Here is a 24,305-nt window from a genome sequence, read left to right on the forward strand (position 1 = left end):
AAAGCCCACAGAACGACGATTATTGGAGGACCATATATGATGATATATGTCGAACTGTTGCTCGACAAGGCGGGGACACAGCCAATGCCTTCGAAGACCGCGAACTTGCGTTTCTGATAAAAATTCGGGAGGATTGCAAGATAAACGAGTGGGAGGATGCAATGTGCGAGGTCAACGACGACCATTCTTCGCCTGGCTCTTAGTGGCACGGTCAACCCTTGTGCCGCGCCGCTCAGAATGGTATATAAGCGGCGATTTATCGCGAGCGCGGCGCTTGGGACACCAATCATGGCGGCTTGGTTGAAAACCATGGCTGCCAAACAAATTAGTGAACGAGCAGCTGGGACAAAGAATTGACGCACAAGTTGTGCAGAAGGTGGACGTGAAGACTTCGGCTCTCGCGTTGACAACTCCATTGAGGCAGGCCACGAATATCCAGGCAAGGAGGACGAGTGTCGCAGTATTCCAAGCATACAATGACGCGCAGACCGGGAAGATCAACGAAGCCATGGCACCCGACGACAGCCCAGTATAGAGCGCCATGTATGATGAAATGCCGGTGGATGTGGTTGGGTTGGAGTTCAAGTTGTTCACGTGCGGCGTGACGGGCCGAACAAAGGAGAACGCTGCACAATGGATGGCTGATTATGCTATACTCTCTTGAGCTTCATCGAAAGTCCCCGTCTGAAAACGAAACACCCATTTCTCTTGCGCTGGCCGAATCTCATCTTCCCCCCATTTCAACTGGAGCGTTTGTCCGTAACGCCATTCGAACCGTTCTGCCGTCTTAGGATTAGTTTTTCGAAGCCGTTGCCCTCGACGGAATGACTAACCACCAATCAATATGTACCCGTCGCCCTCCAATACAACCTTCTTCTGCTCAATCGGATTGGTCAGATTCTGGAACACAATCGCTTCAACAGCGGTCTGCAAAGCTCAACTGACGCGTCGATTTCACCGTCAATTGCTCACCGTGATGTCTTGTTGGGAATTGCAGAACACTGCGACCTCTTCACGCGTCGGGTATCTTGTTTGACGCGTCAATTTGTAAAGGTAGCAAATCGACAACTTGAAGAAGATACCTCTGCAACGGTTTAACGAACACTTGTACGACCGTTGACACGTTGAGCGTGTTTTGCTGTGGGAAGAACAATAGTTTGGCCTCTCTCAAACGCAGAGAGTGTGGTTCGTCTACGTTCTTTGGTGTGATCATTAGAGGCGAAGCGAAGCGAAGTCTGGTCTGGTGACGTCATTGATTGGAATACAGACGATAGGTAGTATAGTAGTACGTGTAGTTAGCGAACGAAGAGCGAGCGTTTGTTTCCGAAAGCGTGTGCGTAATTGAATAACTTACAACTTGTCCATTGAAACAATTCTCCAAAGGTGTCCATGATATGTGCATATTGTCCATCGGGCACTCAACTCCAGAAAGCCCACCACCTCTTCTTCCGCTTCGACAGCTCGGTCAAGTCTGGAGAACTACGTCCCCGCCTGTTTTTGGGGCTGAGTTTGAAGTCGTCAGCGGTATTTCCGCCAAAGAATCGGCTTCCTCGAGAGCCCCATGTCCGTGTGGTAGCAGGAGACCGGAAGGATGATGGTGGGGCTTTAGGAATGACAATCGGGCTTGGCTGTGTGGCCTTGACCTGCGCTGTAGGAGCACTATCAGATCTCCGTCGGCCACTGGGACTCCGCAAAAGCGGTGGTTCCACAACCGGAAAAACAGCTGGCTGTCCGCTCGCCCGTCTCGGTTTCTTACTTTGTGGTGATGTTTGCGGCGAATGAGAAGGTGTTCGGCTTTGTGGTTGCTCGACAGCCGGCTCGCCTTCATCTTCGCCACTACCATTTCGACTCTCTGGCGGAGTGGGCAGCCCGAACGGTGTTTTGTCGAGTTCATCTTCCCCATCTGATTCCTCGTCCTTCTCGACGACAACACTGGCAATCCAGCGGCCTGATCTTACACCTTCTTCACGTCGTTTCCCTTTGACATCAGGAATGGAGGATTTCTCTGTCTCGAGAGCGCCAACCAGGATGCTTTCCAACGCATCTACAGTTGACGAAATTGCACGTTCGGCAACGACATACGCTTGAGGCTTCATGGGCGGCCTAGCTCCGGACGGTGAAGTTGCGGAAGGCGAATAGCTTTCCAGGAAGGCTCCCAAGGCATTGGAAAGCTTGGCGCTGCGATAACTGGCAGGAAGAATGTGTACGATATGGGCACTTGTTCGGGGTGCGAAAGAAGCAACACCGTAAAGCGAGCCTCGCGGGCTGCCCGGCATGCTTTTACTTGTCTGGAAAAACGAGCGTGATGGAGACGACGGCCTTTTGGTGTTGGCCATGGATTCCGTCGCGCCGCCAATAATAGACCCCGCACGACTCGCACTTCTACTCGGTCCCATCCCACTACTGACGCTTCCGCGTCGGCTACCCGGGAGGCTGCCGATATACGAGTAGGAAGTGGTTGCGCTCGCATTAGGGCTGGTGGCGAATGACGGACCCGAGAGGAAGCTCGCTGCTAGTGTGCTAACAAGCACGACATGTTTCAAGACTCCCTTCTCGGGTTGAGCGGCGGGTAAAAAGGATATTAGTGCGTCGAATGCACGTGTGCCATCGTTTATGGGAGCTTTTGATGACATCCGTTTGGAAGAAGTAGACAGTCGTTTAGAATTGGGTTGCTGAACTGAAAGTCGACTGGATGATGTTTTCTTGTTCAGGGATGTTGAAGAGGAGAAAAAGAAGCCGCTGCGAACGGAGTTGGACGTGGTAGACGCGACAGAAAGAGCGGATGGTGGTCTAAGGCGACCGGGTGGATATGGACTATTATTGCTGCTAACCGGTGCTAGGGTAGATCCACGTTTAGCTTTGCTTGGGCTCTGAATGTAGTCGTTTGACAATGTGGGTGAAGGATTTCCTGGGTCAGTTAATGGCTCCACAATGGAAAACGATCCATTAGAAGCTTGTCCGAGCTGCGCAATATCTGGTTTGGAGCCGGGAAGAGGAGGAGAAACAACGACTTGGGCTCGCCAAGCACGCGCGACGTTAGCGGCAGCTTCAAGAATGGCTACGAGAGCAAGCGCAAAAGCTGGGGAGGCCGGCGCGAGTTGTTCTGATAGATGGAGAACTCGGATTGCCGCATGGCGATTTGAAGAGCTACCAGCAGCAGCGACAAGAGAGCTTCGAGTGGGAGGTGAATGGGTGACGAGCAAAAGAAGACTGTGGTCAAAGGTCGATGAGCGCAAAAGTGGCGCCAACGCGTGTGGACTTGGTGCTATGAGAGAGTCGATATAATCGAAATAAAAGCAAGTATAGATAGCTCACCTCCAAGAACGAGAAGAACGTTGGGTCCCAGTGTGAAGGCATGGCTGAGGGAAGCGAGGTCATGGGCAATCCACGGTGTGTCCGGATTCATCACAGGCCCACGCTCCACATGTGGCTGTCGGTTATCTTGAGGAGTAAAGGGATCGAGGGGAAGTCGGGGGCGAAAGACATCTGAGGCTGTTGGGCGACGTGTCTCTGTTGGTGAGGACATGGTCGTGAGCAGCAAACGAGGCTTGGCCTGACAAAAATGCCAGTTATGCACGTCATATCACGTAAGACATCAATCGCGCTTCCGCCAAGAAATCTTTGTCTGATGGCTACTTGACATCATCGTCTGCGTTTGTGCGGTCACCAGTTACCAGTCGACGACGAGCAGGTACTTGCTGTGAGAGGGTAACATAGCATCGCGTCAAGTAATGCAAAGGCTCAAGTTGATCTCACAGACAATTGCCTATCCACATTCTGACTTTTTACAAGTCAATCACCTCCATGCGTTATGTCTACTTTTAAGTGTGATACGACACACCCAACGGCCACTAAGGACCAATTTGAACGCTCCGCCATAGATCACTGCGGAATTCGACCTTTCCATGCATTAGCTAACGACCAATCTTGTCGTCAACACATACATAGTAAGTAGCGACATACGCTTCGATTCTGCATCTCAACCAAGATCACAAGGCCCTGGACCATCGCAACTGGTATCATGCCATAACCCTTGGGTATTGCTCTGGCGTCGACGAGACTACAGTAAGACTAGTATAAGTAGCTTTGGCCTTGTCAACCCCAGCTTGTGTCCGGCGGCCTTCAGCGCCGAACATCAAAACGACCAAATTTCTCCGAGTCCGTTGAACCGATTATCCTAGCAAGCGGGCCACTTATCCAATGATGACGAACTGCGGTCCAATAGACCGACAAGCTACCAGCCCGCTCTCAATCGACACAGACCGTTGTAATAACCGCTTCCGAGTCAAAATTGCAAGCTTTCTCAACTTTAAACAACCGCAAGTTTAGAACTACACTAGCCGTGCTACATCCACATCGGGGAAGATCCCCGCAACCTCTCGGAAACAAACGCCGACTCGGACCATCAACTGCGTTGTTCGACAGAGACAATTGCCAATTCTAAACTTCAAAGCACTGGCCTGCATGACTTTCTATGTGTCGCCGCTAAGTAATCACAGCTCTTTCGGAGGCCCAGTAAAGTTGCACTATTTTCTTTTTATCCACTTCTGACTTAGATTGCAGGTCGTCACAGATGGTAACAAACACTTGTGGCTAAGGTATGCAATTTACATTCACATAGATTGGTAACTTAGATAATGCAGTCCGGCCCTGAGCCCCATGCAGTCGTATAAGTAAGTTGTGGTCCGTGAGGGATAAACATATGCTAGTCGGAAGAGAAACAAGGTGAGGACAGGCACACACACATGAGAGAATTGTCATAACGCTTGGCCAGCGCTACCAAACGAGTCCCCTCCGGCACTCGTTCTCCGCGGATGTCCCGGACGGTGATCTGGGTTACGGCCTTGGGAGTAATAATTTTCGCGCTCGTCTGTTGCTGTGAGTCCAGAAAGCGACCTTTCACGCGCAAAAGACGTGATGCTGTCTCGATGTCTGGCGGTGCCGATGCCAGCCATCGACAAAGGGCGTTGCTCAGGCTCAGAAACGCGGCCATCTTCGTCTTGGAGGAAGGGAACAGCAGCACCAGAGCTGGATGACGGTATGCGCTCTATTGCCCGCTGGTTCAAAAGCGGAGCATGGTCTTGTGGTGAGAGAGGAAGAGGTGTGACTGGTTCGGCCTCCTGTTGTGGATGCAGCGCCAGAGTCTGCACAACATCGTGGTGGTCCTTTCCTTCTGGAATCGCATCGATCTGGGTCTGGTCCGTACTTACGGTACGCAACGACTGCATATACCGTTGTTGTTTCGGCACATCGTCATCGGCCGGAAGGGAGTCATCATCTCTCGAAACATCACGATATGTCCCCGACATCTTTTTGTCTCCCAAATCATACTCCCCAGCCGCCCGCAATCCTTCTCCGCCGTTTCGCTTGAGATGCCTCCTCACAATGAACCATCTCAAAGCGAACAGTAGCACACACAACCCCGCGAAACTACCCAGACCAACCAAAACAGCAATGCCGACGTTGTGAATGCCCTTTTTGCCACCCCCTGAGGGGGTCGTGGTTCCGTGACCACCCAAAGGCTGGTTTAATACCCGAACACGATGGAACTCGTCTATCGCAACAATCGGGTCGGTTAAGCTTAATAGTCCCAGTCGAGGACGGATGGGACGCGATAAACTAGCCGCATTGCTTGTGTTGCTCGCACTGGCAAAGGGCGGGAAGGTGCCGTTGGTTGCAGGAACGTCATAAGCCATGACCGTGTAAACGTTTCGCATGAACGGGACACCAAGCACCATGTCGCCAATGCCAGATGTAGGATTGCGCAGTGTGGCATCTGCGCTCGTTTGGATGAGGCCGATACAGCTCGAGGGATTGGCGGAGTTGACCGGTGGGAGGGCGGAGAGGTCAAGGGGGTGTAATGGGATTTCTTCGCGAGAATCGAGGGTGAATGTCATGTTGAGTGGTGTCGTACAAGGAATATAGTCTAATTAGGGGTTACTCCCAACACAAAAATAGGATGAAAAAAACGCACAAAATCCATCCTGAGCCCGCTGTATTGAAAGTGCGCCATAAATAGCATCAGCTATTGCTGTAGTCGTGAGAATTACAGGCATTCCGGTGTCGAGCACGGCGCTAGGGTACACGGTTCCACTCACACCTCGCCCCAGAGTAATTGGGGTCCGGGAATTGCTTGTGTAGACGGTGATTCCGTGGACACCGGATTTCCAGAATAAAGGGCCGTTGGTCGTTGGCCCATAGAGCATTTCATAGGATATCTTGGACGGATCAGATACCAGTGCGGCAGGGTGTCGGCCAATTCCCAAAATACTTGGGACTTTGTCGCTGCCGGGTCGTTCGAGGGCAACGGAGAGGAATGGAGAGGACGGAGCTACTCCGTTCGGCGTTATTGAGAGCAGATTGGAGGCCCAAACAGCCCCGTCTGGGGCATCTCCGGTTTGAGGACGAATATGGTCAGCGATGATGGAGTTGCCAGGTAAGGCCAGACCAAGGATCCCTGAAAATCTTGATTCGAGAGGTTCAGAGTCGACCTTGTTGGCAGCAGCAAGTGCCTGGTTGGATATGCTATAACCGCCGACGGTAACTGTGTCCCAGTAAACGGGCCCAGACACACTCCCCACGAGGTAGGTGATGTTGAAATCGGCGGGGGCAGGGGTGCCGGTTATTGAAGGGTCATAACGAGGAGTTGAGCTGCACGCAGAGGAGCTGCAGGCCGTAGACGCAATCCACTACGATGATGAGCTGTGATAACCTTCTGAGATTATAGGCGCACCAAGTCAGATGAACCAGTGTCAACTTGCAATGAAAAGTTTTTCGGTTTTTTATCGAGGTCCCCAACAAGGACGGGCAATGTGTATGCTCTGCAAACCGTCAGAAAATATGTCGTGAAATTACGGTAGAAGACACGAAATTCCTCCACTGTCGGTTGCGCGCTTCACAGCCACCCCCGCACGTTCCGCAACTGCCAATGCAATCCAAAGAAGAAGAGTTTTTCAAACAGACGTACATATTGTACGGGCCGTCTTCCAGGTATTGCAATGGGAGGACAATCCCTTCAGACCCCCCACCCCCTTCCAATCCTCGGGTGCTCAGGGCGGAATGCCGTCGGGGAGTGTCTTGGATGGCCGCAGGATTCCTAGCCGTTGCTCGTGCTTTCCCTTTGGCCTGTCCGTTCAGGCCCAGCCCTACCATGATCCTTCCGCCTGGTCTGCTTGTTGAGACGGTGATTAAACGGGCCACGCAACCGCAGCGGAATGGTGCTGCCCGTCGTTTGGTAGGGAAGGTGGCGGGTCACGCAGAAACGGGGAAAGGAGAGCCGCCAGACCACCCACTGAAGAGGCAAGCGCTCAACAGTGCGGTTCCGGCGTTATGAAGCCGTGGATCGAGACTTTGAAATCCAAGTGCAAATTTAGACACACAGCCGAGCTGTCAAAGGGTATCCTGACAAAGGGATCACCCGAAGTCTAGGCAAGAAGGATATAGGCCGGAAGAAAGCAGAGTTGTAGTTACAGTACTGGAGTAGCTAACGATCTGTGGGTTTACAATCTAAAGCTTATCCAAGAGCTTATCAGGCCTCTGAAAGATTGCTCGATGCTGGGGAAAGTGTTGGATTGCGAAAATCTACTCAGTGCAGATCAATGGTGATCGTGCATGCCTGCTCGTGCCGAGCAGCTATGTATTTTTGGTTGGTTCAACGACTTAGGTAGTACCGACACAGTTTCTGATTAAGTTAGAGGTGCAAGGAAGTGTTCATCTCCGAGTCAGGCACACTAGTATATAATCAGGCCTTGAAGTTATAGCGCAGAAATTCTTGAAGACCATCTCAAAGCCTCAGTCAAAGGGCCGAAGACACCGGCTCCGAGAGCTCACCCCGGATGTCGGTGTGAACATATTGCGCTGTTGGCCCTCGGGACAACAAAATTCCAGTCAAACGGTCTACGGCGGTAGGAAAGCCATACCCCGGGCCTTCCCAGGTCAGCCCGAAGAGATATGCGAAGCTCCCGTTGCCTGAGCGATTAATAATCCGTCGGATTGTGTAAGGTGTCTATTGGGCGACGAAAATATGCTCGAACATATAATCGGACGCGATACGGTTGCCGTAGTCCTTGGAACCTTTCGTTGTGTCGACTCTCGAGGAGTAAGTGTCATATTGACACACTGAACAAAGGAGCATAATAAACTCGGCAACGGCAGTCGACGACTAGGTGGTTGATTCTTTGTTGATTCTTTAGCTGACTGCGCTGACTGCACTTGCCCTAAGATTAGACGAGAGCCTCCAGTCAACAGTTAGAAGGGGGGCAAGCAGTATGTCGGGCAGTGCATTGACAAAGTTGATGTCCCGGTGATGTTCTTGAATCTGGGCAGGGGTTAAGGAGGACACTTGCAGTGACAGTGCAATATAGGACGGCATATGGAAGGATGCATGTTGGCCATGCCAACACGTTGCAATGAGGGTGAAGATTGAAACAGCCAGTATCGTGCGAACTTTTCAAGTGTCAATCGGGTCCCATCAATTTGCATCACCACTCGCGGAGCGGTCTTTGTCCCCAATTTGTCGCCAACGGTGACCATCTCTTCCTTTTGCGCATCCACCTCCATATTTTTTCGTTTTCCACCCGCCTCCATCCGTTGTGAACCCTTCCCCTCGCCGTAGCCTGGGAAGAAAACATCCGCGGCTTGCTCAGCAAAAGCACGTCAGCCACCCACCCACACATCGACTTCGACGATGGGCAACTGTGGCTCCCAGGAGGACCGCTCTGGCAAAGAACGCAGCGATGCCATTGACCGACAACTCGAGGAGGATAGTAAAAAGTTCAAGAAAGAGGCGAAGATATTGCTACTTGGTGGGTCGTCCGTCTTTCATGGAGCAGGTCTTTGTCGGGGCGGGCGGCGCAGGACGTCTCCGTCTCAGCGTAGACTTCGGTCGAATGCTATGACGGGGAGTGACTGTCAATCCCGAGAGATCGTCGCCCGGCAATCGTTGACGCTGCAGTGGCTCTGTCCGCCCTCAGATAGCTAATGGTTCTTTCACAGGCAGCGGCGAGTCGGGCAAGTCAACCATTGTCAAACAGGTGCGTCGCTTTACCCTTCTCCTCCCGTATACTCTCTAAGCCCCCACTGAAGATGAAGATCATTCACCTTGACGGATACACACACGACGAGCTCGTCGCATACCGACCCACAATCCATAAGAACGTTCTCGATTCTGTCCAGACCGTCATTCTCGCCATGCGGAAAATCGGAGTCGACCCCGTACGGTTCTCCAATCGAGCTTTGACCGAGAAAGTCCTCGACGCCGCTTCTGCAACCGACACACCAGCATTCCTTTCACCCGAAATCGCAGACGCTATTCACCAGCTTATGCAAGACCCCATAATAACGAAGATTCTCGACGAGCATGCCAGCGAGTTCTACCTCATGGACAGCGCAAACTAGTGGGTCAACGAATGACCTCTTTCTTCTACGACTTATCTCCCTTGGCAGCTTCTTCACGGATGTACTCCGGATAGGCGCACCAGAGTATGTGCCAACGGAGACGGACGTGTTGCGGGCACGAGCCAAGACGACCGGCATCTCAGAAACGCGGTTTAACATGGGTCAACTAGCGTGAGTTTATGCGTTTGGTGTTGTCTGCTCCTGACCAACGACATGCAGTATTCATATGTTTGACGTTGGTGGACAGCGATCAGAACGAAAGAAGTGGATCCATTGCTTCGAGAGGTTCGCCTGTTCTGTTCCATCAATGTGGACGTTTATTCACGTCAATCTCCCAGCGTCACAAGCATCATCTTCTGCGCCGCTTTAAGCGAGTACGACCAAGTGCTGCTTGAAGCACAGACGCAGAATCGAATGCAAGAGTCGCTAGTTCTTTTCGACTCTGTGATCAACTCGCGGTGGTTCTTGCGGACATCAATCATCCTTTTCCTCAACAAGATCGATGTGTTCAAAGCAAAATTGCCCAAGGTGCCACTGAACAAGTACTTCCCGGAGTATATCGGCGGTTCCGATATCAACAATGCTGCGCGCTTCATTCTATGGCGATTCATGCAGGCCAACCGGGCAAGACTGAGCGTGTACCCACAGTCCGTTATCTCGTTCCCCTTGATGTCACAGCCCTAACATCCGTTGTAGCCTGACGCAAGCAACGGACACGTCGAATATACGACTGGTCTTCGCTGCGGTCAAGGAAACGATCCTACAGAACGCCTTGAAGGACTCTGGGATCTTATAATTTGTCTCGCTTGTTGTGTTAACTTTTTTATTTTTTCTCCCATCTGTGAGTCCTGAATTATTGCCGTTGACATTTCTGACCTTGATTAACATTTTTGGTATGGCAGGTTGTTTGTCGCTCGCATCTACCCTCATTTGTATCACCACCACCCCACATTGCATCTTCTCCCAGCGTAACCTTAACCCCCCTTGACCCCTCGCTCTCGCTTTTCCCTTCTTCCTGTTTCAAGTTTGCTACCTACGGATTTATACGATGAGATGAATGCATGCCCGCGTATTACATATAAAAATCACGTAATAGTTCTAACATCCTGGAAACTTTCATAGATCCTCTTGCCATAAAGAGCGTGCTTTGGGGGCTGACAAGTCACATTTTGTGCCAATTTTCAATTTGGGAAGAGGACTTCGAGTGCTACACAGAAAATTCAGGGTTAAGAGAGTACAGACAAGCCAAGAAATCTTATAGAGTAACCCATATGCAGTATAGTCCACCACCACAAATATCTGGAAACCGAGAGGGGGGAAGTGCCAAAGCCTCAGGGAATTGAACGAACAGACGATTTTCTTTCCTTGGTGGCATAGTCGGCGGCTGGAGCAGGGGAGTCTAAGCCTAACTGGCCGCTCAGAGGAATACCTGTGTGATCTATGACCCATCGCGCTGTTTGATTTTTGAAGGCATGCTGTTGGCAATTGCGCATGGTCTTGAGCTGCTGACATAGAACAGACCGAGCAGGTTTGAGCGCTAAGCTTTGAGTACTGAGTCTTATCCGTATGGGCGCCGTCAGAGCTTGAGGTTTGGAGAGTATGTCGTTGACTGTTTTTGGGCCGTACCGGTGATTTTTGGTCGATGTTGGGATGCGGGATAATGCTCAGGCAGTGCTCTATTCGTTGCAGAATATGAATGGCGGACGTTGTGCGCGCTTGCATACAGGTCAAAGCCTCGTTGATGAAGGAAACCATGGAGAACAGTGGCCTTATTCATCGCATCGTTGTTAAAGAGAGCGGTGCACGTGATCTGCAACAACTTGCTCTCAACTTGTCTCAACAAACCTGGCAATGGTCTTCTCTTCCCCCCTACACCATCCTCCACCTGAAGCGCTTATGTCCTCCGGATAACGAGAACCTCGGAAATACTCGGCGAATCATGACGACTCACCTGCGTCGAGTTGGAGAATTTAAACGCGGAGGTTTGACCTTTTTCGCGCCACCGAGGCGTCATAACCAGTGTCGCTATAGCCGCGTGCACCTTAGACCAATACAACGGCTGTTTATGGTCTCAGACTTTATCCGTTCCGTTGTCTACGATCCAGACATATCGATGGGTATAAATGCTCGAATCCTGCGCCTTGGCTATTCAACTCCCCTCGGAACTCAGAGGTTTCCTTAACTCCTTTGCGCAATAACGACCTCTAACGACTGACAAACAACGAAAAAAACAACTATGTACGCAATCAACTTAAAACTCGCCGGTCTCGCGGTGTTCCTCGCAACGAGCGGCATCGAGTCGGTGTCCGCCATCCCCAGGTACCCCTCCTTTTCTCTTCTCCAGTTTGGCCCGGTCGTTCTCATCTCCTTCCTTTTCCAGAGCAAAGGATATCTTTGCACGGCAAACATCGTGCCCTTCAGGCAGTTACTTCAATACGACAATCAGAGCTGGCGGCGCTTGTACTTCGTGCGAGCCGGGAAGCTACTGCGGTGGTGGCAACAGTGGCAAGCGCCAGTGCAACAGCGGGACATTCCAACCCGCTTCTGGCCAAACGTCTTGTATTCCTGCCAGCGCTGGAAGTTATGTTCCCAACAACGGAGCGTCTTCTCAGTTGCCGTGCTACCTGGGTGGCTATCAACCCCGTACATCTATCTCTACTCTGCCAAGTCTCAATCGTGCTTACACTTATCTTAGGCCCCGGACAAAACTTCTGTTATGGCGCACCTTCGGGTCGGTTCGCGGGTCAGACGGGAATGAAAGGAGTGTGCGGTGCTTGCTGTGGCTGGACGACTACCCAAAGCAACAACAACGCGTTTGTGGTTAAGTGCGGGGGCTCCACTCCCTTCTCTGGCCGCGCGTCTGGCTCGGGATGTGTCTCCACCCGCCAGGGTTGTGACCCTGTCGCTACCTGCCAGCAAGCACCCAATGGAGCGTGCCGTATGTCCTCTCTCGTCTCGCTATTTCTACTTCAAACTCATTTCGCTTGTAGCTGACCAATCCTTCGAGTTTGTCGAGCCCCCTCCCGTTTATCCCAGTTCTGCCCAGGGCCCACCGAGCTCGTCGTTACCCGCGCAGTCCAGCTCGGCAATCGCTCAGTCCAGCTCGTCCCGCTCCAGTTCATCCACCCGGCCTACTGGTGGGTTCTTGCCCCCCCTGCCTTCTTCCTCGGTTCGTCCATCTGGCTCGGTTGGCCCATCTGGCTCGGTTAGCCCATCTGGCTCCGTCGGCCCGTCCGGCTCTGTAGGACCCTCTGGCTCAGTCTCGCCATCCGGATCAGTCGGACCATCCGGTTCGGTTGGGCCATCTGGCTCAGTCGGACCCTCTGGCTCGGTTGCTCCCTCCGGCTCAGTTTCCCCTTCCGGTTCGGTCGCGCCTTCCGGATCAGTATCCCCGTCTGGCTCAGTTGGACCATCTGGCTCAGTTTCTGGCTCAGTTGTTCTGCCATCGGGATCCAGCTCACTCTTGCCTTCTGGCTCTGTTATCCCATCAAGCTCCCTTTCCGGCTCGATTGTCCTACCATCTGGCTCCAGCATTGTACCTTCGGGCTCAATCTCCCTTTCCGTCTCTGGCTCGTCTGTGCTCCCATCCGGCTCGGTTTCGGTTTCGCCATCAGGGTCGGTTGTGTTGCCCTCCGGCTCGCTGTCCGTTTCCTCCTCAGGGTCGGTTGTACTGCCATCCGGCTCCCTCTCCATTTCGCCCTCCATTTCGCTGCCCTCCATTTCCCTTTCCGCCTCTGCTTCCGCTTCATCGGCCAGCGGATCACTTTCGCCATCTTCAGCATCTGGCTCGGCGTCGTCGATCTCGGCTTCTTCGGTTTCTGCGTCCGCGTCTTCATCTTCCGCCGTGCCCAGCCCAACGCCATCTCTTTTGTGAGTCATGGACAGTGTTTTATTTCTCTATTCCTAACATTTCGACAGGGCTGCAAACAACATCCAAGTAAACGCCGCTGACACCGGTGCCTCCCTCGGTTTCTTGGCGCTTAGCGGTGCTCAGTAAGTCGTCAAGCTCAAGATAGGGTTCTTCTTGCTGATCTGCTACGCCAGAGACCGTTACGTTGTTTCAAACGATCTCAATGGCGCGAGCGTGTTCCTCGGAATGGTCTTCGATGGTACGACCAACAACGTCCTGTTCCAAGATGTGGTAAGTACAACTGTCGCATTCTTTCCTTTGACTATAGCCGACTCTTCAATAAGCTGGCCTCCGCCGCGAACCAATATCTTGCTGGTATCCTCGCCACCGCTACGACGTTCCTCTCCACCACCAACACCAACTCGGCAATCTTGGGAGACTCCGTTACCAGTGCGTGCTTTTCCTCATTGTGACCACAATTACTAATTTATGACGGCAGCTAACCCGGGTGACCCACCACAGATTGGTGACTCTGTCTCTATCCCCGGCTCTGCGTACGAGTCGGCCATCTGGACGTACAACACTGTGTCTGGTGCGCTCACGCCGACATGGATTAACCCCGACTTTGCCTCCACGCCCGTCACTATCGTGTATGACCTTGTTGGGGCGACACTTCTCCTCACTTCCAACCCGAGCGGTGTCATCCTCAGCCGCCCCGGGTCGGTGGCAGTTGTAAGTTCAATTTTTTTCCTTCTATCGTACTGTTCTGACGTGGCTTTGGCAGACTTTCAACTTGGAGTTCTAAGCGGCGGGATCTTATACTTTCTGTTCTGTTTTGTATGTTGGCCTTGGACGCTGTTTCGACTTCAAATAGACATTTTGTGCCCTTGTTTCAACTGGCTTCGTTTTTCTAAGCAGTTGTTGACTAAGCTTGAGGTTCGATGTCTGCACCAATAGACTCCGAGTCGGACCAAACATCACGGACCAAGCTACAAAAGAAAGAAATCCGCCTGGGGAGTGTTCATTGGCTAGATACACAAATTACAATCACAATCAAAGGTCACAGGCGCACAGTTTCCAGTGCCTTCTCTTCGTCTTCGAATCCACTGGACGTACTCGACGTTGTCTTTCCAGGAGCGCTCCAGTTTAGCCGGCTGGGCGGCCCGGGCAGGGTCCTCTGTGACGCCACCACCGTCGAGCCGTTGCCGTCCTGCGTCCAGCCAAGCCCGATCCGCGCATGGATAAGCACCGTCGTGATTGCAAATGCCGCGCCGGCGGTACCGGTCGAGATGAACTCGCCCGCAAGCCATTTAAATTGGAACGAAAAGAGCATCAGGATCGCGACCGCGCTAGGGGGCTGCTGTCAGCATTTTTTGCCACTGGGCTGTGGGGGCGGGAACTTACGTTTGAAGTGCGGCACTTTCCACCAGGACACCGAGTAAAGACTAAGGTGGTAGTGCTGAGATGGGACTACCTTTCTAAAATTATGGCGAAGACGCACCGTAAGCTGCACAGATTGGTTTTGCTGTTTCAACTTGCCGCCGAAGGCGCCTTGCACCTTCAGAATCCTGACGAAAATCATGACTGGAGGAACGATTAATACCAGCAAGAAGGGGTCAGCAGAGAGCATACCAGAGCTATATAAGCTGATACTGGGATTCTGCATCAGCGTGGAGTCCCAGCAAGGACAGTGGCAAGAACATACATGATGGAGGTGATCAATTTGCAGGTGAGCCAACCGTCGGAGAGCGCGAGATAGTCTTCGCCGCGTTTTGACACCGCCGCACGGACAACTAGGCCAATCGCAGAGACTACACATCGTCAAACAATGGAGGCATTTGGGAAATGTAGGTGCTCACCGATCTGGACAACGAGGAGGGCTCCCGGAACAATCATAACCTTGCGGTCGCGACAGAATATGACGTAAAGACGATGCAGCTATAGCAGGCCCGCTCAGTGACTCGGAAGGAGCTGACGAAACGCTTCGGGTACATACGACGAAGGAGTCCGTGATGGTGTGGCTGATGACTAGCAGCGCGATGTTTATAACAAAGAGCGGTCGAGTGAGGTTGGAGTAGAATGCGGCGGCAGCCGCCCCGCCACCAAGGTAGCCCAACGCGTAGATAGTCTGGTACATCGTGCTCACCCAGTGCTGCAAATGCTGTTGAGACCGACGGATACAAAGTCACCAATACGCACGATGGACACGGCGACGAACTGGATAGTAAGCCCAAGAAGCACCCACGCAGCGGGCCGGTTCTTCGGGGGCATACCATGGCGCCGACAAAAGAGATACACTGTTGTTACAAACAGAACAAAGTAAAGGCCGTAGAAGAGCGCCTCGATCAGCGCCTCGATGAGGTTTCCAGCGACAAGGGCGTCCATGGCCATGAAGAGCAGAAAAACGGAAGAAAAGAGGGTGGAAGACGAAGGAGAGGAAGGAATAAGCGCTTCATCTAGGAACCTACGTCTAAAGTGGAGAACTTGGCGTGCAGATCCAAAACATGCAGACGAGTGATCGCAACATGATCGTAAATGTGATGGTCGCTGATAGGATGACGGGCTCGGGGAGAGCGGGAGCCAATCAGGTTTCAAAAAGATGAGATAACGGATGCTAATCTTGGTTCAGGATTCTCTCAAACACCAGATGCCTGCTACTCAACTTATGGTCCATGGATGTTAGACGAGGGCTCCAATCACCAACAGTCACGCCACCTGACAGCCAGTGACAGGTCATACAGAGTTGCGGCTTGCCAGTCTCGAAATGGTAAAACACACACGATCTGAGTTGCATAAAATTTTTGCAAGGCTGCTGAAGCAGCAGAGATGTCTCATGGAATATTTCCAAGTTTAGGCCAGTTTTGAAAATCTGAGCTGAAGAAATAAGTCAAAAACACTGCACCATAGCGAAAAGCAAGATACATAGCGATCGATATACGTTTTAGTACACTTCCTACCCCTCCTCGTCCGCCTCCGAGTCGCTCTCGTACTGGCTGAACCCAAGATCCTTCACACTCGACACCGCCACCAACAGCGGGTGGTTCGCGTCAAACGCAGACAGCATCTTCGCCATGTCCTCCAGTGCAAAGTCCTCAATCTCTTCGTATAGCGCCAGCTCCTCCCGGTCCTCCTCCGCCTGGTTCGCACTCCGCGCTTTTCTCGCTCGCCGCTTGTCAGCAAGCGACTGGAGCTGTCGTTTTGTCGCGTCGATCACGCCGTTTTGGTATTCCACGGGCAGCGCAGCGGGGCCACCGATAACCCGGACCGCGTCATTGAAGCATTTGTACAGCGAGCTTAGAAAAGACGAGTCATGCTCCGTTGTAATTCCGCCGATAAGCTGAATGAACGTCGCCGCGACCATCTGGTTCGTTAGTGTGCTGCTATTTTTTCCGCTCGCTAGTAGCATCGGAATCAGCCTAGGCATCCCAGTAAATGACTTGAATTGTAGACTAAGCAAATCTTACATTGCAGCAGCCTCACGGACCCCGTCATGGAAGTAAAACCGCAGCGAGGGTAGCGTGACCTCGAATGTCTGGGATAGATACGGTGCAAACCGCGGTCCCAAGGTCGAGCAATAAATGACTAGTGTCTCGAATGCCTGGCATTTTTCCTCGAGTGCAGATGTCCTGATGCCCAATGTCTGGCCGTCCATGTTGACTGTCTCCCAGCCATCGCGCTCCTCGTTGTCTTCCTCGTCGTCTAGAGCTCGGTTACTTTGGTTAACGTTGATAATGGCAAACTGACCATAAACAGATATATCCGTCTTGGCGCTGGCCGTTGACAAGAGACTCGGCATGACGACTGGAAGATATGGCTCGAATTCAGTACCCATTGCCTGGCACACCTTTGCCCAGGTTGCGATCAAATAGTACCCTATTTGTGTGTCGCCTGGATCCGAGGGGCTTTCTGAGGTCTAATCAGACAAAGCATTGGACTGGGCGGCAGATCCCACTTTGTATCCGGATAAGCAAATCAACTAGCGTATGTGCATCAGGAAGGAACAGTTCTGGCCCAACGGCAATGGCTGAAGATATTCATTAGAAAGAGCCTAACAACACAAAGAACAAACCAATGAGGCCAGCGCATTCCATTGCTTTTGCTCGTAGTTTTCGGTATTCGGTCCCCTCCGCATTACTCAAAACGTTCATGAGGAGCGGCATGATGGAGGAGTAGTACTATCTCGGTCAGACAAATTCATCGACAATTTCACGCAAACCTTTCCGAACGTCGTCTCGCTCGCATCCGCGACCATTGCTAGGGTTGTGATGGCCTGTTCTTGCACATAACGTTTAACGTTGGCTGGGTCATTTGTTGGGTCGAGCAGTCGCAACAAGCGTTCGACGATAGGATCGAGGTAAGGCAATAAAACGTCCTTCGCCACGCCTTCACAAAAGTTGATAAGTGCGGCTGCTGCATGAGAATGTACTCTGATGGGGATGTCAGCATAGATAAGGGAGCTGCAATAATACCAACCGTGGTTCTGGATCCTCTAAGGTTGGTATCAGGACAGAAAATAGTTGTTGATGATAGCGTTCTTGGATAACTTCCTCGAGATCTGTGCATAATTGACCCCTGGAGAGTGATGAGAGCTCTTCAAGAGAATAAGAGAGGACATACACGCATTGACTGGCCGCATATCGCACCCTGGGATGTAGATCGCGAAACATAGGGGTCACAAGCTCAATAACCTTGCCCAGCTCGTTCTCCATCACTTTCGCTGTGCCTTCAGCAATGGCCGCGACCGCCATGAGACCCGCATGCCTCACGCGCCAGTCATAATGCGCCATCATCGCGGGGATGTGCTGCTTGATGTTATTCTTGATTCCATCAAAAAGAGAGAGAGAACCTGGAACGCTGGGGGGAGCACCGCCCGTCCGCCAACCGCACATGCCAGTCTGTCCAAACTCTGTTCATACATCGCAGGAGCACTGTCGCTATCGGATGTCGAGGCTGACGAAGGCTGGAATGTATTCTATCAGTCAACGAACCGAAAAGAGAAATGTAACCCACATCCTCGTCCAACCATGCCCTCAAACCCTCGCCATCCTGATCTTCTTCAAATTCACCCATTCCCTCGAGACAAGCTCGCACGATAATGGGCACCCAGCCATCTATACGCCGGACCATGCTGGCCTTTGCCTCGGAAAGCGACACCATAAACTCCAGGGCTGCAAGCCGCATCGTTTGGCGCTCGTCTGCATCAAGATCTCGCGCGGCCCGTTCGCTTTCCGCATCAGGTGATGTGTTTTGTGGTTGCTGTGGAGCGGCACCAGGCGACGACGGTGATGCTGGTGGTGGAAAAGCGAAGGCACCACCACCGCCATTGGAATGTCGGTCTGTGGATGCGCCGTTTGTCTCTCCCATACGAGAGACTGTTGGCGTTTCACCAGGGTCGGGGCTCGGGAGAATTAAGGCGGGGAAAAATGTCAGCAAAGCGGCAAGATGTGGCTGAAAGAGTCCGGGATGCGACGAGCACAAGGGGGTCAGGGTGGTCAGAAAGGTGGTGAGATTTACGTAGGGTGAGGGTCCGATATCAATTTCTGTTGTTCTGGTAGCTGAAGCACGGATAGGGTGAGCTGTTGCAAGTTGGCCTGGCGCGGGGAGCATCTGAACGAGCGAATGTAATGTCTCGAGCATCGGATGCAGTAAAGCGAGGGACTGGCTTAGTTGACCCGGTTCAGCAGCTGTAAGATATGCCACAGATGCCGAGAGGGCCGCTTGTTTGACCTAGAATAGTTATCAGTACAAGTCTCGATATATTGTAGCAATGACCTCAATCGAATCGCCCTCTTGCAGTCCCCGCTGGAACACACCCAAAACTGCGTCCGTTTGCAGATCCATAACCAGGTTGGGACAGCCTGAGAATGTCCGATACGCGCTTTCTCGCAACGCCTCCAGTGGTACAGCCCCACCAGCTTCTCCTTGGGCCATACTGAAAACAAGCGCCTGTAGCGCATGCCATGGGCGGCCCCGTCGCATTCCCTCGTTTGCGAGATCGCACACAGCGTCGACGGCCTTATGCCTGACTGACTGTGTGAGTTCGGATTGGAGGGTATGGAGCATGAGTCGCTCGAGAGTGGTGAGGGTATTCGCTGATAGTTGGTCATAGAGTGTGAGTCGGGCCTGGTAGGCAGCCTGTTGCCGCTCTGCGGACTCCCCCGCCTCCTGACTGGCGCCCGATGATGGTGGGGCGACGGGTGCTGGCCTGAACAGCAGTCGTCTCAACAAGACGAGTGAGAATGAGCGCATCTGAGAATTTTTTTAGTTCTTTTCGATGGGGAATCGGAGCCTGATCAACGCACCACCTCAGTGTCTGCAGAAATCGCGAACTGGGCCAGGGCAAGCAGATAGAGCTCGGGGGTGTGGGCCAACCGCTCGTTCACCGCTGTCTCCGCACTGATATAGACGTTGAGCAACGAGTAGGAAAGCGAAACTGGGTACCACACCTGGAGCGAATATCATTGTCGCCCAGAAGGAGATTGGAGAGGATCTGGGTGAGTTCTTGAGTAATGGCGGGCGGGACAACAGACATGGAGGATAAATTCAAGGTCGCATCACTGTGACTTTGCTTCACGCGATGTGTCTATGATTTCTTCGGCTTCCATTCTTTCGGCCGCTTCACGAGCGATGGATGACGTGCAATGGCCAGGCATTTGACCCCTTGAAACATGCATATCTTCCAACTCTATCACTCGAAAGAAAACATCGGCTTCCCTCAGAGGTACCACTGTCACCCAGAAACCACGTGGGCGTGTCACAAACATGAACTCTCCTGACTTCACTCCAACCGAAACAAAAATACAGCAGTGCCGCCGATTTTCGTCAACATTTAGATCCCAACAAACATCCCTTGGGGACTTTGTCGCTAGGCTGTGTCATGATGCTTCAAGATACACAAACCGACGGCGTTTAACGTGGTGTCCACCATGGTAGTCCTTTCACAGTCGCAGAGGTCTTCCATCCGCCATGGCCCTTCGAGTTTATCAGGTGCTTTGTTATATTTAATCTCTGCGTCCGATTTCTAAAACTCTCCAGTCAACAACATCCCTTCTCATGAAACGATGACTGCAGCTTGCAGAGTGTGTCAGCTCAGCTTGAAGAGTTTTGGGGAATACTGATAAGTGGCAGACAAGAGCAGGTAATCGATGTCCGACTTACGCCTCCTCGGTCGGAAAGCGCCCTTGAAGTCGTGGTGAGGAGCCTCGAGTATCGTAACGGTCTGCTAGAGGTGAATCTCCCTGATTCTAGAGTGTTTCTTCTCTCAAACCTCCACAGTTGGCCCTAGAGCTGGGATTGCGGAGTTATGATGAAGGCCTCCGAACCACGCTCGAAACTGATGAGACGCAAATACCCTCTTTCGTCTTCGAGCACATATTGGGCGACGAAACGATCGAACGAGAGGCTCTCCGGCTCCAAGCAAATGATGCTCAAGTCTTCATGGATATTTTGCAGACGGTATGCTCGTGGTACTTGGGGTAATTGGTCTGACCTGGAAGAAGTGTATCGACCAAGGTTCATCAGTTCTTGAACAGAACAGTCATCTACGCCGGAAAGTTCGACGCCTCCAGCACAAAAACATGTTATAACATTCCTTCTCCCTTATTCATCCATGGGGTTTCCGGGCGAAAAGAACACCCGTCTTTTACTGGGGGATTCGGAGAGATATACCACGCATCATATGCAGGCAAACCCGTGGCTCTTAAACGCTTGCGCTACTTCCTTCAAATCTCGAAGGATCCTCGAGTCAATCTGGTAAGAAGACCGCATAATGGACAAGTAGTTTTACATCAACTTGGCTAGAAATTTCTTCGCGAAGCTTTACTTTGGCGCCAACTACGACACCCTCATATTCTTCAATTTCTTGGCCTCGACAACGAAAATTTTCCAACCTCCTTCAGCATGGTCTCTGCGTGGATGGACAATGGCAATATTCTCCAATACCTCAAGCGGAGGGTAATACTGATATCGAAAGACTGGTAATGCGTGCTGCTGTTGTTCCAGATTTAACTCTCATATTCTCACAGCTTTATGAGATCGCTCAAGGATTGCAATATTTGCACTCGCGTCAAATAGTGCATGGGGATTTACGAGGGGTGCGGTTTGTTTCATTGACTTTTATGATTCCAACTGACCTGCCCGCAGGTTGACATTCTAATCACCTCCGACTCCTGTGCATGTTTGACCGATTTTGGACTCAGTATCTTCTCTGATGCGTCAGAGTCGATGCGCTCTTCCAACCGAGCCGGAAGTTTATATTGGATGGCTCCGGAGTTGATCGACCCTGAACGGTATGGGCTCACGAGCAAATTTTTCGCGGACACCAGCCAGTGATATTTATGCACTCGCGTGTGTTTGTGTGGAGCTATACACAGGTCGACCTCCTTTTGGCGACCTCTCTGAGCCAACCGCCCTTCTGAAGATAGTCAATTCAGAACGAATCGCTCGTTCAACAGTTCCTTCGATATCTGATCCACTCTGGAGCTTCATCACGACTTATTGGGCTGAAGATTATTCATCGAGACCCAGTAGCTCAACTGTTGTAAGACAGTTGAAGTGGCCGCAACAAACAGAGCAACAAATTTTACTCCTTTCGGACTCGCATATCATGAAGCAGGGGCGTCCGTTACCCCCGTTGCCCACTTTGCTGAACAATGCATCATCTCCGCTCACGACTTCTACGGAGAATTTTAGAAAATGCGCCACCGAGTATCATATCGTGACTTTCGTATTGAAACCCATGGGCCATAACCATTCTATACCTGGTCCTAATACCAGCATTTGTATCCGTCTCTCCAAGTGCAAAAAATCAGAAGGCTGCCGAGTCCGGATCAGAGGGGCCCAGACTTTTCTTCCACTGACCATCGCGAGTCCGACTGGCGTGTCGCATCTGTCTGTAATCTATATCTCGCTCCACCTCAATCAATTGGGATTCAGAGGCCCAGTTGTTAGCCCCCGCAATGACTCGGAGCAAGTTGCCAACTGGACAACTTACAAACATCCTTTTCTCATGTTTGGCCGTTCACACGAAACACGAAACAGCGGAACGGGCTAGCTAATGCACAGCCGGTTTAATCTGTTGTTCTTTGCCAAAATCATGATCATTTGGGCGTCTAACAGCACCTAACACTTTTGAGAGCACCCATAGCTCCTGCTCAACCCACTCTGCAACAGAGCTGGTTGTATGCTACCCTTGCCACCACATTCAGCTTTGTCGTACGGATTCTCTGTGTCAGTCGCAATTCCGGTCTTAGTAGTGGCGCGCGTAAGTGGTTGTTGCTTGTTTGTAGTATGAGTGAGAAGCTGAAGCATTTTGTAGCATGAACTTGAATCAGCGTAGAGCTCCCGGTGCGACGGACAGTCGTCTCCTTGCGACCGAATTGTACAGCGCCGTTGGTGTCATTATCGACAGTGTAGAATGTCGCAAGGCTCTGCTCGAGGTGAGTGAGATACTTATTCAGATGAGTGCACCAGAACTCAGCTAAAAAGCTATCAGCTGTCGTCAGAACTGGGCCTTGAGAGCAACGACAAATTACGCAAAGCATTGCAAGCTGACGAAGAACACCTCATTTTGCTTCTGGTGTCCGTTTTACACAGTAGAAGTGCCGAAAAAGAAGTTCTCTGTCTTCAAGGACACTCTGCACAGTGCTTTCTCGACGTGGTACAAGATGTAGGTCGACTCCCCAATAGGCCTCTCGCTTGCTGAATCGACACTCCAAGGCGCTCGACCACGGGTCACTTTCTGACGCAGAAGACGCCAAAAAAGCCAGACGAATAATCCACAAACTGTCCGAAGCTTGCGGGTTGTTACCTACAGCTCTCTACATTTCCGGTGTCACCGAGCGAGAGGCCCATCCTCAGTTCGGCGGTGGTTATGGCGATATCTATCGAGCGTTATACCAACCAACCAGTTGCTGTCAAATACATGCGCCACTTTTTGCGAGGCTCTGGGGCTCATCGCCAGCGCCTGGTACGTTTCTAAGGACTATTTTAGAACACTTTATTTACCACCACACAGCGATTTCTACGCGAAGCACTGGTTTGGCGTGATCTCCACCATCCCTTCATCCTCCCCCTTTTGGGTATCGACAATGAAAGCTTCCCACTGTCTCTCTGTCTTGTGTCTCCGTGGATGGAACATGGGACTGTGGTCAAATATCTCAATGAACATGGGCGAAAAGACGTGGATCGACTGGTACTACTTTCTTCGTGATGTCGCAAGGTCGTCCACTTAATCGTTGATACCACCAGTTGTTTGAGATCGCCCAGGGGCTTGAATACCTTCACTCGCGCAACATTGTCCATGGGGATTTGAGAGGGGTATGCCCAATTATCAAGGAATCGTGAAATACTAATTATTTCGAGGCAAATATTCTTATAGGTCCTGAACATCATGCATGTCTCACCGATTTCGGCCTAAGCGTCTTTTCCAATGCCTCGTCTTCAATGCGAACCTCGACAAGAGCCGGTTGTATTTACTGGATGGCACCCGAACTCATCGACCCTGATCGGTTCGGACTCGCGGGAAAGTTTGTGCGTACACCTGCGAGTGATATCTACGCCTTTGCCTGTGTTTGTTATGAGGTTGGTTTCCATCCAATGTTTAGCAGTTATGTTCACCAAGTTTCAACAGTTATATGTTGGCAAAGCGCCGTTCGCAAATCTGGCTGAACCCACAGCTTTGTTGAGGATTGTCAATGGGGGGAGAGCAACGCGACCACACCCAGCAGATGTTACGTTCCCGGACGAACTCTGGGATCAGATCAATTCCTGCTGGGTTGAGACACCATCACTACGCCCAACGATCAATGAGGTGGTAGAAGACATATCGAGAGATGCAGAGTCAACCTCAGTAACGCGGCCCCCGAATTTGGCACATAACTCTCCCGATGAGTCACAATCTGACACACAAAGTTTGTTTGCGTTTCCTTCCGAGAGCGAACCCAATCCTGTGCGGATGCCCATGGGCATCGCACATGGGCATGTGCCCATGGGTACCCATGGGCATGTCCTGCAGGATAGGTCTATCCATCCTGCAGGATGGGTCTATCCTGTAGGATAG

The 24,305-nt window shown here is 51.7% G+C and overlaps 6 protein-coding genes across 6 annotated transcripts; 3 read left to right on the forward strand and 3 right to left on the reverse strand.

Moving 5' to 3' along the window:
- Window positions 1–1,418: 1,418 nt before the first annotated feature.
- MIND_00131100 (uncharacterized protein) lies at window positions 1,419–3,535 on the reverse strand (the record flags this gene model as incomplete). The annotated part of the gene is made up of 2 exons (XM_037358243.1): window positions 3,316–3,535; window positions 1,419–3,265 (listed from the first exon to the last, which is right to left on the reverse strand). The coding sequence occupies exons 1-2, from the start codon at window positions 3,524–3,526 to the stop codon at window positions 1,419–1,421; spliced, it is 2,058 nt and encodes a 685-aa protein (XP_037226153.1). The 5' UTR covers window positions 3,527–3,535.
- A 1,222-nt stretch (window positions 3,536–4,757) lies between these two features.
- On the reverse strand, window positions 4,758–7,152 carry MIND_00131200 (Peptidase A1 domain-containing protein; the record flags this gene model as incomplete). Its single annotated transcript, XM_037358244.1, has 4 exons — window positions 4,758–5,926; window positions 5,975–6,689; window positions 6,734–6,821; window positions 6,968–7,152. The coding sequence occupies 4 exons, from the start codon at window positions 7,150–7,152 to the stop codon at window positions 4,758–4,760; spliced, it is 2,157 nt and encodes a 718-aa protein (XP_037226154.1).
- Window positions 7,153–8,686: 1,534 nt separating this feature from the next.
- On the forward strand, window positions 8,687–10,384 carry MIND_00131300 (Heterotrimeric G-protein alpha subunit; the record flags this gene model as incomplete). Its single annotated transcript, XM_037358245.1, has 9 exons — window positions 8,687–8,804; window positions 8,995–9,032; window positions 9,085–9,395; window positions 9,445–9,567; window positions 9,616–9,681; window positions 9,735–9,961; window positions 10,012–10,043; window positions 10,093–10,237; window positions 10,299–10,384. 9 exons carry the CDS (start codon window positions 8,687–8,689, stop codon window positions 10,382–10,384), a joined length of 1,146 nt encoding a protein of 381 aa, XP_037226155.1.
- A 5,815-nt stretch (window positions 10,385–16,199) lies between these two features.
- MIND_00131400 (uncharacterized protein) lies at window positions 16,200–19,778 on the reverse strand (the record flags this gene model as incomplete). Its single annotated transcript, XM_037358246.1, has 13 exons — window positions 16,200–16,662; window positions 16,711–16,945; window positions 16,991–17,152; window positions 17,199–17,270; window positions 17,316–17,421; window positions 17,463–17,673; window positions 17,720–17,818; window positions 17,864–18,048; window positions 18,093–18,206; window positions 18,257–18,973; window positions 19,019–19,495; window positions 19,549–19,642; window positions 19,693–19,778. 13 exons carry the CDS (start codon window positions 19,776–19,778, stop codon window positions 16,200–16,202), a joined length of 3,021 nt encoding a protein of 1,006 aa, XP_037226156.1.
- Window positions 19,779–20,172: 394 nt separating this feature from the next.
- MIND_00131500 (Kinase-like protein) lies at window positions 20,173–21,577 on the forward strand (the record flags this gene model as incomplete). Its single annotated transcript, XM_037358247.1, has 8 exons — window positions 20,173–20,233; window positions 20,282–20,325; window positions 20,385–20,474; window positions 20,522–20,701; window positions 20,759–20,998; window positions 21,047–21,199; window positions 21,271–21,339; window positions 21,389–21,577. 8 exons carry the CDS (start codon window positions 20,173–20,175, stop codon window positions 21,575–21,577), a joined length of 1,026 nt encoding a protein of 341 aa, XP_037226157.1.
- A 1,540-nt stretch (window positions 21,578–23,117) lies between these two features.
- On the forward strand, window positions 23,118–24,305 carry MIND_00131600 (Kinase-like protein; the record flags this gene model as incomplete). The annotated part of the gene is made up of 5 exons (XM_037358248.1): window positions 23,118–23,213; window positions 23,262–23,438; window positions 23,495–23,563; window positions 23,609–23,827; window positions 23,877–24,305. The coding sequence occupies 5 exons, from the start codon at window positions 23,118–23,120 to the stop codon at window positions 24,303–24,305; spliced, it is 990 nt and encodes a 329-aa protein (XP_037226158.1).

Source organism: Mycena indigotica (genome assembly GCF_014461135.1).
Source record: "Mycena indigotica strain 171206Taipei chromosome Unknown Mind.scaff0001, whole genome shotgun sequence".
In the NCBI taxonomy this organism is placed as follows: domain Eukaryota; kingdom Fungi; phylum Basidiomycota; class Agaricomycetes; order Agaricales; family Mycenaceae; genus Mycena; species Mycena indigotica.